General features: G+C 36.2%; 1 protein-coding gene across 1 annotated transcript; it reads left to right on the top strand.

Moving 5' to 3' along the window:
- Nucleotides 1–13367: 13367 nt before the first annotated feature.
- LOC101389545 (olfactory receptor 4A47) lies at nucleotides 13368–14300 on the top strand. The gene has a single exon (XM_004436973.3). The coding sequence runs from the start codon at nucleotides 13371–13373 to the stop codon at nucleotides 14298–14300; it is 930 nt and encodes a 309-aa protein (XP_004437030.1). The 5' UTR covers nucleotides 13368–13370.
- Nucleotides 14301–14813: the final 513 nt, after the last annotated feature.

Below are 14813 nucleotides of genomic sequence, written 5' to 3'. Positions count from 1 at the left end.
CTATCTTTTAAATGGCAAAGAGAAAATAATATAATTTCTACGGTTTGGGGCCAAGTGAACAATATATTTAAAAGTATATTGGTGTGGGCATATAAGCTCATTGATGAAAGGCCCAGGCAGGAAATTATTTATCATTTAAAAATATCCCATTTAGATTTATTTATTGCCTATTTTCTTGTTAAACTTTGGTGGACTTTCAGAATTAGTTGGAATTCTTGTTAAAATGCACATTTCCAGTATACAGCTCTAGAGATTCTAATTCAGTAGGACTGTTGTAGATTGGCATATCTGCATTTTAAATGAATTATCCATATGTTTGCAAACAAGTGATCTATCAATAAACTTCAAGCAATAGTGCTATAGAGTATGTTTGCGCCCTCAGCCTATTAATACATCACCTTATTAAGGCATTTCCTGGGAAGTATCTTTCATAGCAGATGCTATGAGAATTCATGAAGCTCTCAATTCTTCATATATCATGCAACGTAAGCTCACTACTTTTACAACTGTAAAACAAATATATAGTATTCTGTGAAAATATAAACATTTTTGGTATTTATTTTCCATCTTCTTTTTGTATACTTTTTAATCTTTTGCTACATCTGGTCTGATTCTCTCTTTTTCTCTCTGTGCTTCCAATGGGAAGGGCTACCATCTATTCTTGTTGAATTATTCGGACTAAAATTCATGGTTACTGTAATCTTAAATAGTCATTCATATTGAGAACATTGTTTTCATGATTTTGCTGTGTGAAGGAGATTTTACACATCATTTTTATATGCATATTTTGCAGGAATGGGTGGTAGGGTTTAGTATACTATAATAGTTAAGAGAACAGTCTATGAGTAAAATAGTTCTGAGATCAAAACTTACTTTTGCTATATATAGAATGAACTCTAGCAAACCACGATCTCTTTGTTTGAATTAGAAGAGAATGATAAAGATATTATCAGAATTAAATAAATAATACTTGTAAATCTTTTACTACCAATAAATGCTCAATAGCTATTAGCTATTATGGACTTTCTTTATTACTGGAGTCTCTGTAACTACGTAGAATCACTCAGTAATCTAATTTTTTTGAGTATTAGAAGGAATGTTACCTCATTTCCCTCTAACTTCTGTGAAGAATAATATTCTAAGCTGACTGGCCTTGTAGAATTTCTTAGGGGCTGGAGTACTTCCCAACATCTTTGGCCATTCCTGTGTACTCTCTCCTGGTTTTCTGATTTCCATTAGTCTCATGGCTCCTAGGCCTTGGGGCTGATCCATTTATGGGTATGATTTTCTCCTGAAATGCCCTGATTGAAGGGCCAAAATATCATTTTATTATGAGCCTGAGGTCAACAAAGATGGCAACCAGAATATGAACAGAATTAAGTGAGATTTCTTTTTTTTAGAGGAGGTAGTATGGTGCAGTGGTAAGAGCAGACTCTGGAGCCAGATTTCCTGGGCTTGAACCTGATCTGGGAAAATTATTTAACCTTTCTACCCTGTGTTTTCTTTATCTGTAAAAATGGTAACAATAATACCCATCTCATATAGTTTTTGGGCCAATTAAGTGGGTCTATATATGTTAAGTGCTTAAGAAAGTTCCTGGCAGATGTTAAACATTATAAAAGTGTATTTAAAAGGAAAACATATTGACTAGTGCTGACTCAACTTTCAGTTGGGGCAGATTTTGGCTTATATCTCTTCTTGAACTAGCAAGAGCCTCATTCTGTCTGCATCAGGACCTCTATGGATCTTGCCTTGGTCTCTGTCTCCTTAGGCAAAAAAAACACCTCCTTGTGTGATCAATATTATGTCAGATAACTTTTCCCTTGAACATCAGGCAAGGACGTTATTGATTTCTAGGGTTGTTATTTACTCTCTGGAAGTCCTATTAGCAGCAGAGTTTGGGGGATGGGGAAAGATTTGGCTTATGGAGTCAACAGAAGTAGTATTGAAATCTATCTCATTAGAATATGTAATATTGCATGTATTTCACAAGCTCTCACTATCTTAGTTTAACCTTAGTTCATACGTGCAATGAAATGGTAATACATGTTTCATAGGGTTATTTTAAGCATTAGCTGAGACCCTGTGTGCAAAGTGTCCAGGATAGTGCTTGTCCCGCAGTGGGAATTAATAAATGTCACTGTCTTTTTGCTTCCCTCACTTCTTCATCAGTGTCCCATTTCTGTCTGACTTTTAAAAAACTCTATGATTTATATTTATTATTCAACTCTATATAGATATTATATTAGGACATCATGGAAAACTTTCAGAATTCTGAGAGTAAGTCCCCCCAAATTAATGCAAGATAGATCAGATTCACTCAAACAATTCACCTTAAAAGTGTGAATGTTTCCAAAGTTAAAATCAAGTTCAAGAAGCACCAGCCCAGTAGTGTAGTGCTTAGGTTCGTGAGCTCCGCTTTGGCGGCCCAGGGTTCTCAGATTCGGATCTCGGAAACAGACCAATGCACAGCTTGTCAAGCTATGCTTTGGCAGCGTCCCATATAAAGTAGAGGAAGATGGGCATGGATGTTAGCCCAGGGCCAATCTTCCTCAGCAAAAAGAGGAAGATTGACAATGGATGTTAGCTCAGGGCTAGGCTAATCTTCCTCACACACACACACACACATAAACACACACACACACACACACAAAGTCGAGTTAAGGAAGACCCGAAAATTTAATAAACTTTTTATGACAAATAAGAAAACTAGTAGGATAATTAGTAATTGTAGTAAAAATGATTGTTATTTACTACAATTTGGCTGTTGCTACACAGGCAAGTTATTGTTTAATCCCCATAAGAGCCTGTGAAATAGATGTATTCCTGCTTTTCAGAAGAATTAATTAAAGCTTGGAAAACTTAAATAATTTATTGTAGGTCACAGAACTAGAAAATGCCTGAGATGGGGTTTTAACCCATGTAGTTTGGCTTTAGAACTTGCACTCTTAAACACTAAGGTAGACATCATAATAGTGACACATATCACATACTTTCTAGTGGAGGGAGATAGGCAATAAATAAGGAAACGTAAAAAACAAGCTACATTGAGAGTGAAATGTGCTTAAAAATATTAAAGAAGTGATGTGATGGAGAGTGACTCAGAAGGCAGGGGGCTGCTTCAGTTTGTGTGTTCAGGGAAGATCAAGAGCAAGAATTTACAGCATTTACCTATGTCCAAGGATTAAAGACAACGAGCCAAAGATTATGAGTAAAACCTCTAGAGGGAGTTTCTGTATGTGGGAAGGGGATTTTTACCTGACCTGGATGAGTATCATTAACCACTCTCTTCTTTTCTGACTCAAAGATCACGAATCAACCTTAACCTTATACTTAATTCAGCTCTAACTAAAATCAGGATGAAGCAGAATACCACAGATGTGCTCAAGCAACCATCTGTCCCCAGGACTTGCATGTGCCTCCTGGAAGGCGCTCTCTTTGGTAGACTCTTTGTTGTGGTCAACAGCCCTGATCTCCTCTTTTCCTATTCATGGCTTCTTTTATTTTAATTTCTATAATTTTTTCCCATGTAAAAGCATTTGCATAGGGGAGCTGAGCCAAACTGATTGGTAGAAGGAAAGCTATCAGTTTAACCAAATTTACACTAAATTTTATAATTGGCCTTTTCTTGGCTTATCAGGCTCTGCACAGTTGCCCCACTCAGACATGCACCTCTTTGACCTTGTCCGGTATCATCCTCTCCCTTGTTCACTAGCTCCAGCTGCAATGGCCTCCTATTTGCCCATGGGCCTTTGAACTAGTTCTTTGTTCCCAAGTGCTTTTCCTCTAGACCTTCACATGGCTGGATCATTGTCCTCACTCAGTCTGTACCTCCTTGGAGATCTTCTTTAACCACCCATGCAAAGCCATTCTCCATGTCCCTGAGTCACACTCTCTCACTTCACTCTATTACAGTTTCTCTACAACATCTTCACCCTCTGATCATCTAATTTATTTGTTTATTCTCTCTCTCTTCCACCTAGAATGTAAACTCCATGCAAAGTAGATGCATTGGCTGTATTGTTCACTATTGCATTTCCAGCACCTAGAATAGACTTGGCACAGAGTAAATGCTTAATAAATATTTACTGAATAAAAGACCATCATCTCCACTTAACCCTCCTAAAAGTAAATGCCTTTTTAAAAGGGACTTTCATTAACTGGAAGCTTCTGAAATTGACGACTTTCCATTTTTAGTGATAACCTGAAAAGGAGAATTGTAGGTCAGTTTAGTATATCAACCAAGATTCTTAGCTGATGACACAGAGTCTCTGTAACTACTTTAAGTAGAAGGGATATATGATATGCAATTAAATAGCTGAAGAAAGGTGAGGATCACAGATTTTGGCTGAGCTATCAGGAATAACTTGCAGAAGCACACCTGGTGGACAGGCGTGCTAAGAGTGCTGCCGCTGCTGCTATAACCAAGATCATGCTGCCACCGACTAAACTACACAGGTGCCACCACATTCCTGACCTCAGAACGGCTCTGCTTCTCAGAACCACTTAACCTCAGATAACTAATCCCACTCAAAGACCTGCACAGATGCTCCTGATTGGCAGAGCTCAAGTCACCTGTGGGCACCTGAGTGGTGGGGGCACAGGGAAATGTAGTTCTTTGGATTTCATGTTGGGAAAGTGGATGCATACTTTGGAAACTAACAACATGTGCAGGATGCTTTTAAGAGACTTTTGGCCAGCTACACACTCTTGTTGTTCACTACAATTGGGGATGGGGATCTCATAAAATGGGTTTCATTTATCCATAGATAGTTTTTTATTTCCAAAAATTTAAGGATGTCCCAGTCTCTGTCCTACATGTAGGAAGAAAGCAGAAGAACCACAAAAAATCTGAGAGTAGGAAAATAGTTGATACCATTGAGAATTATTCATATATTCATTTATTTTTACAGAATACTTGCTATGCTAGTAATTGTGCTGAAGTAGAAACACAAATGACTAGAATAGTTAACCTCCGGCACTAGCACAGTCTAGCCTATGATTTGGTAGCTCTTCTCAAGTAGCTCTTCTACCTTACTTTTGAGATGTTTATAGATGGAACTTTCCTTAAAAAGAAATGCTTGTCTTACTTTACTGACTCTCATCTTCTTTCTAAAACCACTAAAAACGTATATTGTGCACTACTGTGTATCAGGCACTGTGTTAAGCACTTTACATATGTTATGACATTAATCATCATAGTTTCTTGAAGTACGTATTATTCTCTTCATTTTAGAGGGAAAAAACCGAGGTTAGAGATGTTTACAATAACTTTCTCAACGTTAAACTATTGTAAGTAAGAAGGCTAACCCTGATCACCTCTCTCCAACATATTTGAAATTCTGTTTAAATCCACAGTGGCTATGTTCAAAATGGTAAGCTCATTCCATCTTGCCTCATATTTCTGTCTGCCTGGACCTAGGCTCCAAATGGAGGATTCCAGGTCATCTAGCTTATCCACATGCAGTTGTGTGCTTCCTCTTCCTGGACTCTTGTCACATTTGAAAAAATTGTTAAACTATTTTTAGAGCAGTTTTAGGTCCACAGTTATTTCAGCAGAAAGCACAAAAGTTCCTGTATAATCCATGTCTCCACACACGCAAATCTCCCCCACTGTGGACATCCCACACCACAGTGGTGCATTTGTTGCAGTTGATGAACCTATATGGAAACATCATTTTCACACAAAGTCCAAAGTTTCCACTGGGGTTCACTCCTGGTGCTGTGTGTCCTATGGGTTTCGACAAATGAATAACGATGTGTCTCCAACATTACAGTGTTATACAGAATAGTTTCAGTGCCCTAAAAATCATCTGTGCTTTATCTGTTCATCCTTCCGCTTACCCCAACCTCTGGCAACCACTGATTTTTTACTGTGTCCAAAGTTCTGCCTTTTTCAGAATGTCAAATTGTTGGAATCATATAATGTGTAGCCTTTTGAGATTGGCTTCTTTCACTTAGTAATACACATTTGAGTTTCCTGCATGTTTTTTCATGACTTGAGAGCTCATTTTCTTTTAGTGCTGAGTAATATTCATTGTCTGGATATACCACAGTTTATTTATGTACTCACCTACTGAAGTGCAGGTTGATTGCTTCCATGTTTTGACAATTATGAATAAAGCTGCTAGAAACATCCATGTGCAGGTTTTTTCCCCTCAGCTTTATTGAAGTATAATTGACATACAACATTGTATAAGCTTACAATGTACAATATGATGATTTGGTATGTGTATATATTGTGAAATGATTACCACCATAAACTTAGTTAAAACATGCATCACCTCACAGAATCACATTTTTTTTTTTTTTTGTGGTGAGAACATTTAAGATCTACTCTCAAGTATATAATACATTATTGTTCACAATAGTCACCATCCTGAATATTAGCTATCCAGAACTTATTCATCTTAAACTGGAAGTTTGTACCCTTTGACCAATATCTCCCATTTTCACCCACACCCAGCCCCTGGCAACCACCATTCTATTCTCTCTTTCTATGACCTCAGCTTTGTTTGTTTTTCAGATTCTATATGTAGGTGAGATCACACAGTATTTGACTTTGTCTGCCTGACTCAGGAGACACTGGTAGGAGTTCTCCTGCTTGGTCCCTGTGCCAGCAGGCCTGCTAGTGGACTATGGCTGGGAGGGGCCTGGAGTCACATGTGTAAGTTTTTGTGTGGACATAAGTTTTCAATTCATTTGGGTAAATACCAATGAGCATAATTGCTGAATTGTATGTTAGGAGTATGGGTGGTTTTGCAATCAAAAGCTTAATGCCAAACGCTTACACCACAATCAAGGAGCCTAACGTCAGGTGCTTACGCTCCGCTCCTCTCTAAGCAAGATTCTTTTTCCTCTGCTTCTTTCAAAATTTTTGATTTTATCTTTGATTTTTTTAAGTGTGAGTATGATACACCCCAGCATAGTTGTTTGTGTGTTTTTTGGCATTTATCCTATGTGGGATTCTCTGACTTCCCAGGATCTGTGATTTTGTGTATGACATTAATTTGGGGTAAATTCTCAGTCATTACTGCTTCCAATATCGCTTCTGTTCCTTTCAGTCTCTCTTCTTTTTCTGGTATTCTCGTTACATGTATATTACGCCTATTACGCTTGTCTCACAGGTTTTGGATATTCTGTTCTATTTTTCAGTCTTTTTTCTCTTTGATTTTCAGTTTTGGAAATTTTTATTGTCATGGCCTCGGGCTCAGAGATTCTTTCCTCAGCTATGTCCAGTCTACTCATGAGCCAATCAAAGGCATTCTTGATTTCTGTCACAGTGTTTTTGATCTCTAGCATTTCTTTTGGATTCTTTCCTAAAATTTCTATCTGCTCTTGTGTTATCCATCTGTTGTTACTTTCCTGCTTTTTCATTAAAGTCCTTAGCATATTAATCATAGTTTTAAAAAAAATTCTGGTCTAATAGCATTTCTTCCATATCTGACTCTGGCTCTGATTCTTACTAAGTCTCTTCAAACTGTGTTTTTTGCCTTTTAGTATGCATTGTAATTTTTTGTTGAAATGCGACCATGATGTACTGGGTGAAAGGAACTGTAATATATACACCTCTAATGATGTAGTGGTACGATGTTGGGCAAGGGACGTGTTCTATAGTTCTATGATAAAGTCTCAGTCTTTTGGTGAGCCTGTGTCCTTGGACTGTAGTTCAGCAGTGCTTCCCAGTCCCTCCCCAACTCCCACTTAGGTGAGACAAGATGGCTAGAGGAGGCTAGAGTTGGATATTTCATTTCCTCCAGGTAGGTTAGGCTCTGATAAAATCTCAGCAGGTTAGGCTATGATAAACAGATTCTCCTGAGGGCAGGCCTTGTTAAGAATAACAGAGGGATCTGGAGTATTTCAGAATGTTTCCTTCCCACTCCCCTTCCAGAAGCATGAGGGGATTTTTCTCCTATATTCACTGTGTGAACTTGGTAGAGCTCCTGGGGTTAAAACTCACAAAAATGTGGAAGCCCCCATATGACTGGGTCCCCCTGGATTTCTTTTTTTATCTTTCGGGCTTGTCCACACCCAGCCTCCAGCAATCCATCAATTACAGCTAAGGTTTTCCTACCCTGGCACTGGTTCCTGTGGGGGTTTCTGCTCCAGTAAGCTGTCATTCTCTGTAACTGCCTGTCTCTCTCTCCAATTTTAGGGATGGTGGTTTGCTCTGTAACCTCATTTCTCTTACAGATCAAGGAGAGTTGAATTTTCTATTTTTTTCACCTTTCTACTTGTTGTTAGGAGGGAGTAGCAATTTCTACTACTTGCTGTTAGAAAGGAGTAGTTATTTCTAAGTTTCCTACAGGCCAAGCTGGCACCAGAAGCCCCCCTACTTTTGTTTTAAAAGAACATTAAATAAAATCCAAATTTCTTACCAAGATCTGTACTGCCCAGCAGGGTGTGGTTCCTGTCCATCTCTTACACCTCAGTTCTGTCCTCTCCATTTCCCGTTCCCCTTCAGGCACAATGACCCTTCAGTGTCCTGAACTTGCCAGCACTTTTTTAATGTTGGAGATTTTCGCATGTAACAGTGCTTCCCACAGTAACAACTTTTCATCCTTTTGATTTCAGCTTAAATATCACCTTTTAAAAGGGCCTGACTACATTATCCATAGTAGTGTCTCCTTCTAAACTACACTGTTTGTTGTCTTATTAACAATAATCACAGGTTATAATTACTTTTGTAAGTTGCCCCTCTTTTCATTGTCTGATTCTATTTCAAGAGCATAAGGTCAATGTAGGCAGAACTTTTAACCTGATTTTTTTTCTGTTTTATTAACTACTGTATACATGGCTCATAGCATAGAACCTTGCATAAAATAGATGCTTCATTTTTTCAAAAAATAATAAATAATTTGATAAATAATTAGTTATTATAACTAAATTGGAGATAAAATTTTAACATATAAAATTCCACCCTTATAGGCAGAAAAAGTCAAGTATTAGATAAAAGGAAAGAAAATCTTGCTATGGCAAGGTGGGGAAATAAGAGACAGGTTCATCTTCATCGGAACAAAATGACAGGGCTGATATTTTATTCTCAACTAATAATAGTTGCATAATAGCTTTGAGGATTTTATTTTTATCCTTGATACATCTTTCTCATCCTAGTTATGTGATTGGTCTAACAGGTTTTTTTTTTTTTTTTTTTTAATATAGATGTTCTTTTAAAATTTTATGGAAAATCCCGGTGAATTTAATTAGGCAACAATCAGTCCTGGACACTTTCCAATTGCAGGACTCTATGGTTAATGCCATTAGCATGTATAAAATCTTCATGATCTTTGCCTGTATTGGGTCGGAAATGCTATGCTCTTAAGAACTGGTGTAGTTATTTCAGGAGATGGTTTCTTAGGCTTAAAGCCTGATACAAAAAAAGACAGAAGAAAATCATCTCCAAATTTCAAGTACAACTATTTGGCCACAACAACACAGTAGAATGAGATGGACTAAACATCTGAATGGTAGTTATACTTTATTGATGTCACTAGAAAAGAAGCTGCTAGAAAAAATTTCCCTGGTAAAATTACTAGTTGCTATCTTGTTATATAGACATAGGATTTCTTTGCATTTTTGATAAATTATGCTACAGGGAAAATTTTCATTTTTACTGTACCATGATTCCTTTGAAATATAGCTATAATGCAAATAATAATTTTCTGAAATATTTGGAAGAATCCATGCAGAAAATGGATAGACACAAGCATTTGAAATAAGATATATCTTCAAGGAATGATGCAGCATTTTGCCCTCTGTGGAGAAAGATGGAAGAGGGATTTCCAGCTCTTTGTAAGTAAAGTCAAAAGTCTTCCTTCAAATAGCAAACAAGCTTCCAAAAGGTAAGACTTTAATAGTTAATAGTGGAAACCAGGCTTTGCAGTTGTGTGAATTTCTTTATGTAGGAACTTATATCATTTGAGTTTATAAGAACTGAAAAGTTTAAAACCCTTCTCCTGGCAGTATGGGGATTTTGAAGTAAATCAAACTTAGATTCCAATTCCAGTTCTGTCACTTAAAAATATGTAACTTTGGAAAAATTAATTATATTCTGAGCCTCAGTTTTTTCAACTATAAAATGGGGATAACAATTCTTGTTATTGTAAACATGAAATATGGTACATTTAATGTGATTTTATATATGTGTATATTTATATGTGTATATATGTTTGTTTGTTTATATATATACGTATATATGGATGTATGTGTGCATGGATATAGCATCTAATACATAATTTTGCATAACAAATGAAATAACAGGTGTTCTTGCAATGTTAGTATTTCCTTTCGTTAAAATATTTGTGTCTATTTCAATGGAAACAATGGAATAAAAATATTTGTTTTCTCATATGTTGTTTTGCATTTCAGAGGGATATAAACTTATGATACATGCTGATATTCTTAAATTGGAGTTTCAGATATTTTATTAAAAAAAGAAAATTGATTATCCATGTTGATCCAAGAACTGCGTTGTAATATACGTAATATGTGTATTACATGTACATGTTTATATTTCATATATTTTAGCTTATTAAATACTCACAAAAACTAAGTACCTATTATAATTTCATTTTAGAAATTTGCAAATTATGACTTAGAATGATGACTGTCGCTTTCTTTAAGGTATTAAAACTAGATTTAGGAAAATATAATTTAATGGTTTTGAAATATCTTTCACAATAAGGTATGATGTCTATGTTTCATAAAACATGAGTTCTACAGATATTTGAGTAACATACAACTGTTTCTGCACATATATAAATTATATAATTTATGTAAAAATCTAGTACAATAAGGCTTTTCAGCTTCCATAATATATAAACAAAGTCTCTTTAATAGGAAGAGACATGTATAAGCAGATGTAATAGTCAACTAGCTAAATAGAGACTTCCTCAAAGGAAGTTCAATATCATTGAGAAATGTTGAAAAAAATTAGAAAGTTTATGGTCAGGATTTGTATGATACTTGTCATGAATATATTAAAAAAATTTTAAATGAAGTCAGCAGCCATCATATAACCTCAAGAGATATACTTATCAGGAAAAATAAGAGAGTGATGGTGAAATGGTGATTCCTCAGTCACCACCACCATTTCTATTTTTGTATAACCTGACCCTTAGACCCTGACCCTCAATGTGTTAGTGGATGCTCTGTGATGCTGCGGGTCTACTTTATCTTCAAGGTGTGATACAATGTAAATATTCTATAAACACTTGTCAAAGGAACGAATAAGTAAAGATTCAACTTACAACACACCTTTCCACAATATGTCCCATTATTTTAGAGGTAAACTGCTTCTGATCTCTGAAATTAGCATCTACAAAAGAATTGATGAAAGTAAAGAGATGGAAAAGCACTTTGGATATTTGACGAAAAGTATAAAGTCTTGAGCAGAATGAATATGGAGAATTATAAGATATGAGTTTGAGGAGGTAGCCTGGTTCCAAGTAATCCAGGGTCTCATGGGACAAGGCATCGCAGGTGATTGGATTTTATCAAATATGTGATAGAAATGCCCTGTAAGGGTTTTGAACGGGGTGGGATATGACCTGAATAAGAGTTAAAGAGGATTATTTGGGCTGCTTCATGAGAACAGATTGTTGAAGGCAGGAACAAAAGCAGAGAGAACTTGCAGGAGGCAATTGCAGTAGACCAGGTAGGTAATGGATGTAGCAGTAATCATCAAAGTTGCAATATATTTTCAAGAGAAGCTCAACAGGACTTATTAAATTTTTCAACAAATAAGTTGAGAATAAAGATGTGAAGGAAACTGTCAGGTTTAAATTCTAACAATAACATGGACTATAACGCGGAAGGTGGTATCATTTAATTAGATAGGGAACACCTAGGTTTATTATAGAAAATAAAATATTTAATTTTATACTAAATTGATATCTAATTGGAGATATCAATTAGATAGTTTCATATACAAGTTTGAAAATTAGGGGAGAGATGGGGGAGAAGGCACACAATTTTAGATTGCTTTACCATTTGTACTTCATGAAAAGGAGGAGAATCCAAGGAAAGACACTGAGAAGGAGGTTTCAGTGTGTTGGCTGAATATCTGGGACAGAGATTGTTATGGGTCACACACTATGTCAGATGACACAATTATTTTTCTATTGTCTCCTCCCAAAATTCATATACTGATATCCTAACACCCAGTACCTCAGAATGTGGCCTTATTTGGGGATAAGGTCTTTACAGAGGTAATAAAGTTAAAGTAAGATCATTAGGATGGGCACTAATCCAACATGGCTTGTGTTGTTATTAAAAGATGTAGACATGCTTAGAGGGAGAACACCGTGTGAACATAAATATAGTCTTCTAAAAGCCAAGGAAATAGGTTGGAAACAGCTCCTTCCCTCACAATTTTTAGAAAGAATCAACGCTGTCGATGTCTTGATTTTGAATTTCTACATCCAGAATGGTGAGATGATAAATTTCTACTGTTTAAGCCCTCTATTTTGTGCTACTTTGCTATGGCAGCTCTAGGAAACTAATAAAGATTTAGTACTGAGAAGTTGAGGTGGTGTTGTAATAAACATAAAAAAAATGTGGAGGTGGCTTTGGGATTGGGTATTGGGTAGATGCTGATAGAAAAAGCCTATGCCTTATGAGACCGTTGGTAGAAATATGGACATTGAAAGGTGATTCTGGTGAAGGCTTAGGAAGGAAAGAGGTAGGCTGTAGAAAAAGTGTCTATCATCTGAGAGAATATATATATATACCATCATGAACAGAATGCTGCTATAAATATGAATATTAAAGTTGAGGTCTCAAATGGAAATGAACATCTTTTTGTAAACTAGAGAAACGGCAATTATTGTTGTAGAGTGGTAGCCCTAGCAACTAATACAGTGAACTTTGGTCTATTGTCTTACGGTCATAATTTGTACTACTGACTTTGAATATGTAAATTATCTTAAGTGAGTCCTCAGTATTACACTTTCGTGAATTTATACATGGCACATCTTTTTATGGAATTCCCTTCCCAGTCTTTCTTGTTCTCTCAATTCTCCCTTAAAACTCAGCTGAAGCATTGCTTCCTCTGGGAAGCATTCTAGGATCGCAGTTTCATTTAGATGTTCCTTAGCACAACATGAATATATTTATAATGATATTTATTGAATTGATCTTTAATTGTCTGATCCCATGGCTACATATTAAATCACTGAGAGTAAGGAACCAAGCTTATTCAACATGGTAATACCAATATCTATGTGAGGTTGTTTGACACAAATAGATCCTCCATAGGCATTTTTTGATTGAATGAATAAGTGAAAGATTAACTTTATAAAACTTTTAAAGATGTTTCTTCTTTTTTCATAGGTAAACTAATATATGAAGTCAGCGCCTATAAAGACTAGATGGAACCAAGGAACAATGTGACTTACTTTGTCCTCTTGGGCCTCACACAGAATCCAAAGGAGCAGAAAGTCCTTTTTGTTCTGTTCTTGCTCTTCTACGTTTTGACCGTGGTGGGCAACATGCTCATTGTTGTGACTGTAACTTTCAGTAAGACCTTGGGCTCGCCAATGTACTTCTTTCTTGCTAGCCTATCATTTATGGATGCCATTTATTCTTCAGTAATTTCCCCCAAATTGATTTCAGACTTGTTCTTTGGGGAAAATACTATATCCTTCAAATTTTGTACAACCCAGCTCTTTACAGAGCACTTTTTTGGAGGATCAGAGGTCTTTCTTCTGTTGATGATGGCTTATGACCGCTATGTGGCCATCTGTAAACCCTTGCATTATTTGGTCATCATGAGGCAATGGGTGTGTGTTGTGCTACTGGTAGTGTCCTGGGTTGGAGGTTTTCTGCACTCAGTAATTCAACTTTCCACTATTTATGGGCTCCCATTCTGTGGCCCCAATGTCATTGATCACTTTATCTGTGACATGTACCCCTTATTGAAACTCATCTGTACTGACACCTATGTCATTGGCCTCTTAGTAGTGGCCAATGGAGGGCTGATCTGCACTGTTGTTTTTCTGCTCTTACTCATCTCTTATGGTGTCATCTTGCATGCTGTAAAGAAACTTAGCCAGGAAGGGAGGCAGAAAGCCCTCCAGACCTGTGGTTCCCACATCACTGTGGTTTTCTTCTTCTTTGTTCCCTGTATTTTCATGTATGCAAGACCTACTAAGACCTTCCCTATTGACAAATCATTGAGTGTGTTTTATACGGTCATAACACCCATGCTGAACCCGTTAATCTACACTCTGAGAAATTCAGAGATGACTAATGCTATGAAGAAGCTCTGGAGAAGAAATGTCATATCTTGTGGTAAATAAGTGCATCATCCACCATAAAGAGAGTTATTTGACATTAGGATCCATTTCCTTGAAATGCAGAAGTCTTCTTAAATCTGATACTGTCTTTCCTTTCTTCAAAGAATTTATGATAATTATAATTAAAGAATTATCTTATGGTTGTGCTATTAAGAACTGTTTTCCTCCGTGCTAGAATCTAAGGTCTATAATGTCTTGTTTTTCACTTTACCTAGAACTGTGTGATGTCTATATAGCAAGGAGTCCATAATATGTAATGGATTACTGAGAAAATTTTTGTATAGTTACATTGATTTTTAATCAATATATGCATTTATCTTTTTTCTGAGACTTACTATTATTTCTATTTAGATTCCTGTCATTCATGTTGTCTTTTTATTTTAGTGTTTAAAATATTTAATGCTGTATAGACTGTCTTTATTAAATTTTAGTGGCATTACATACAAAATTTTTTGTGATATTTCTACTTTTTAAAGGAAAAATTGAAGTGTAATAGATAATACTAAATAGTAAAAC

This window comes from Ceratotherium simum, chromosome 34, assembly GCF_057802395.1.
Source record: "Ceratotherium simum simum isolate JZ-2026a chromosome 34, ASM5780239v1, whole genome shotgun sequence".
NCBI lineage: Eukaryota > Metazoa > Chordata > Mammalia > Perissodactyla > Rhinocerotidae > Ceratotherium > Ceratotherium simum.
Note: the sequence above shows the minus strand (reverse complement) of the source record. Positions and strands in the feature narration are given on the sequence as shown.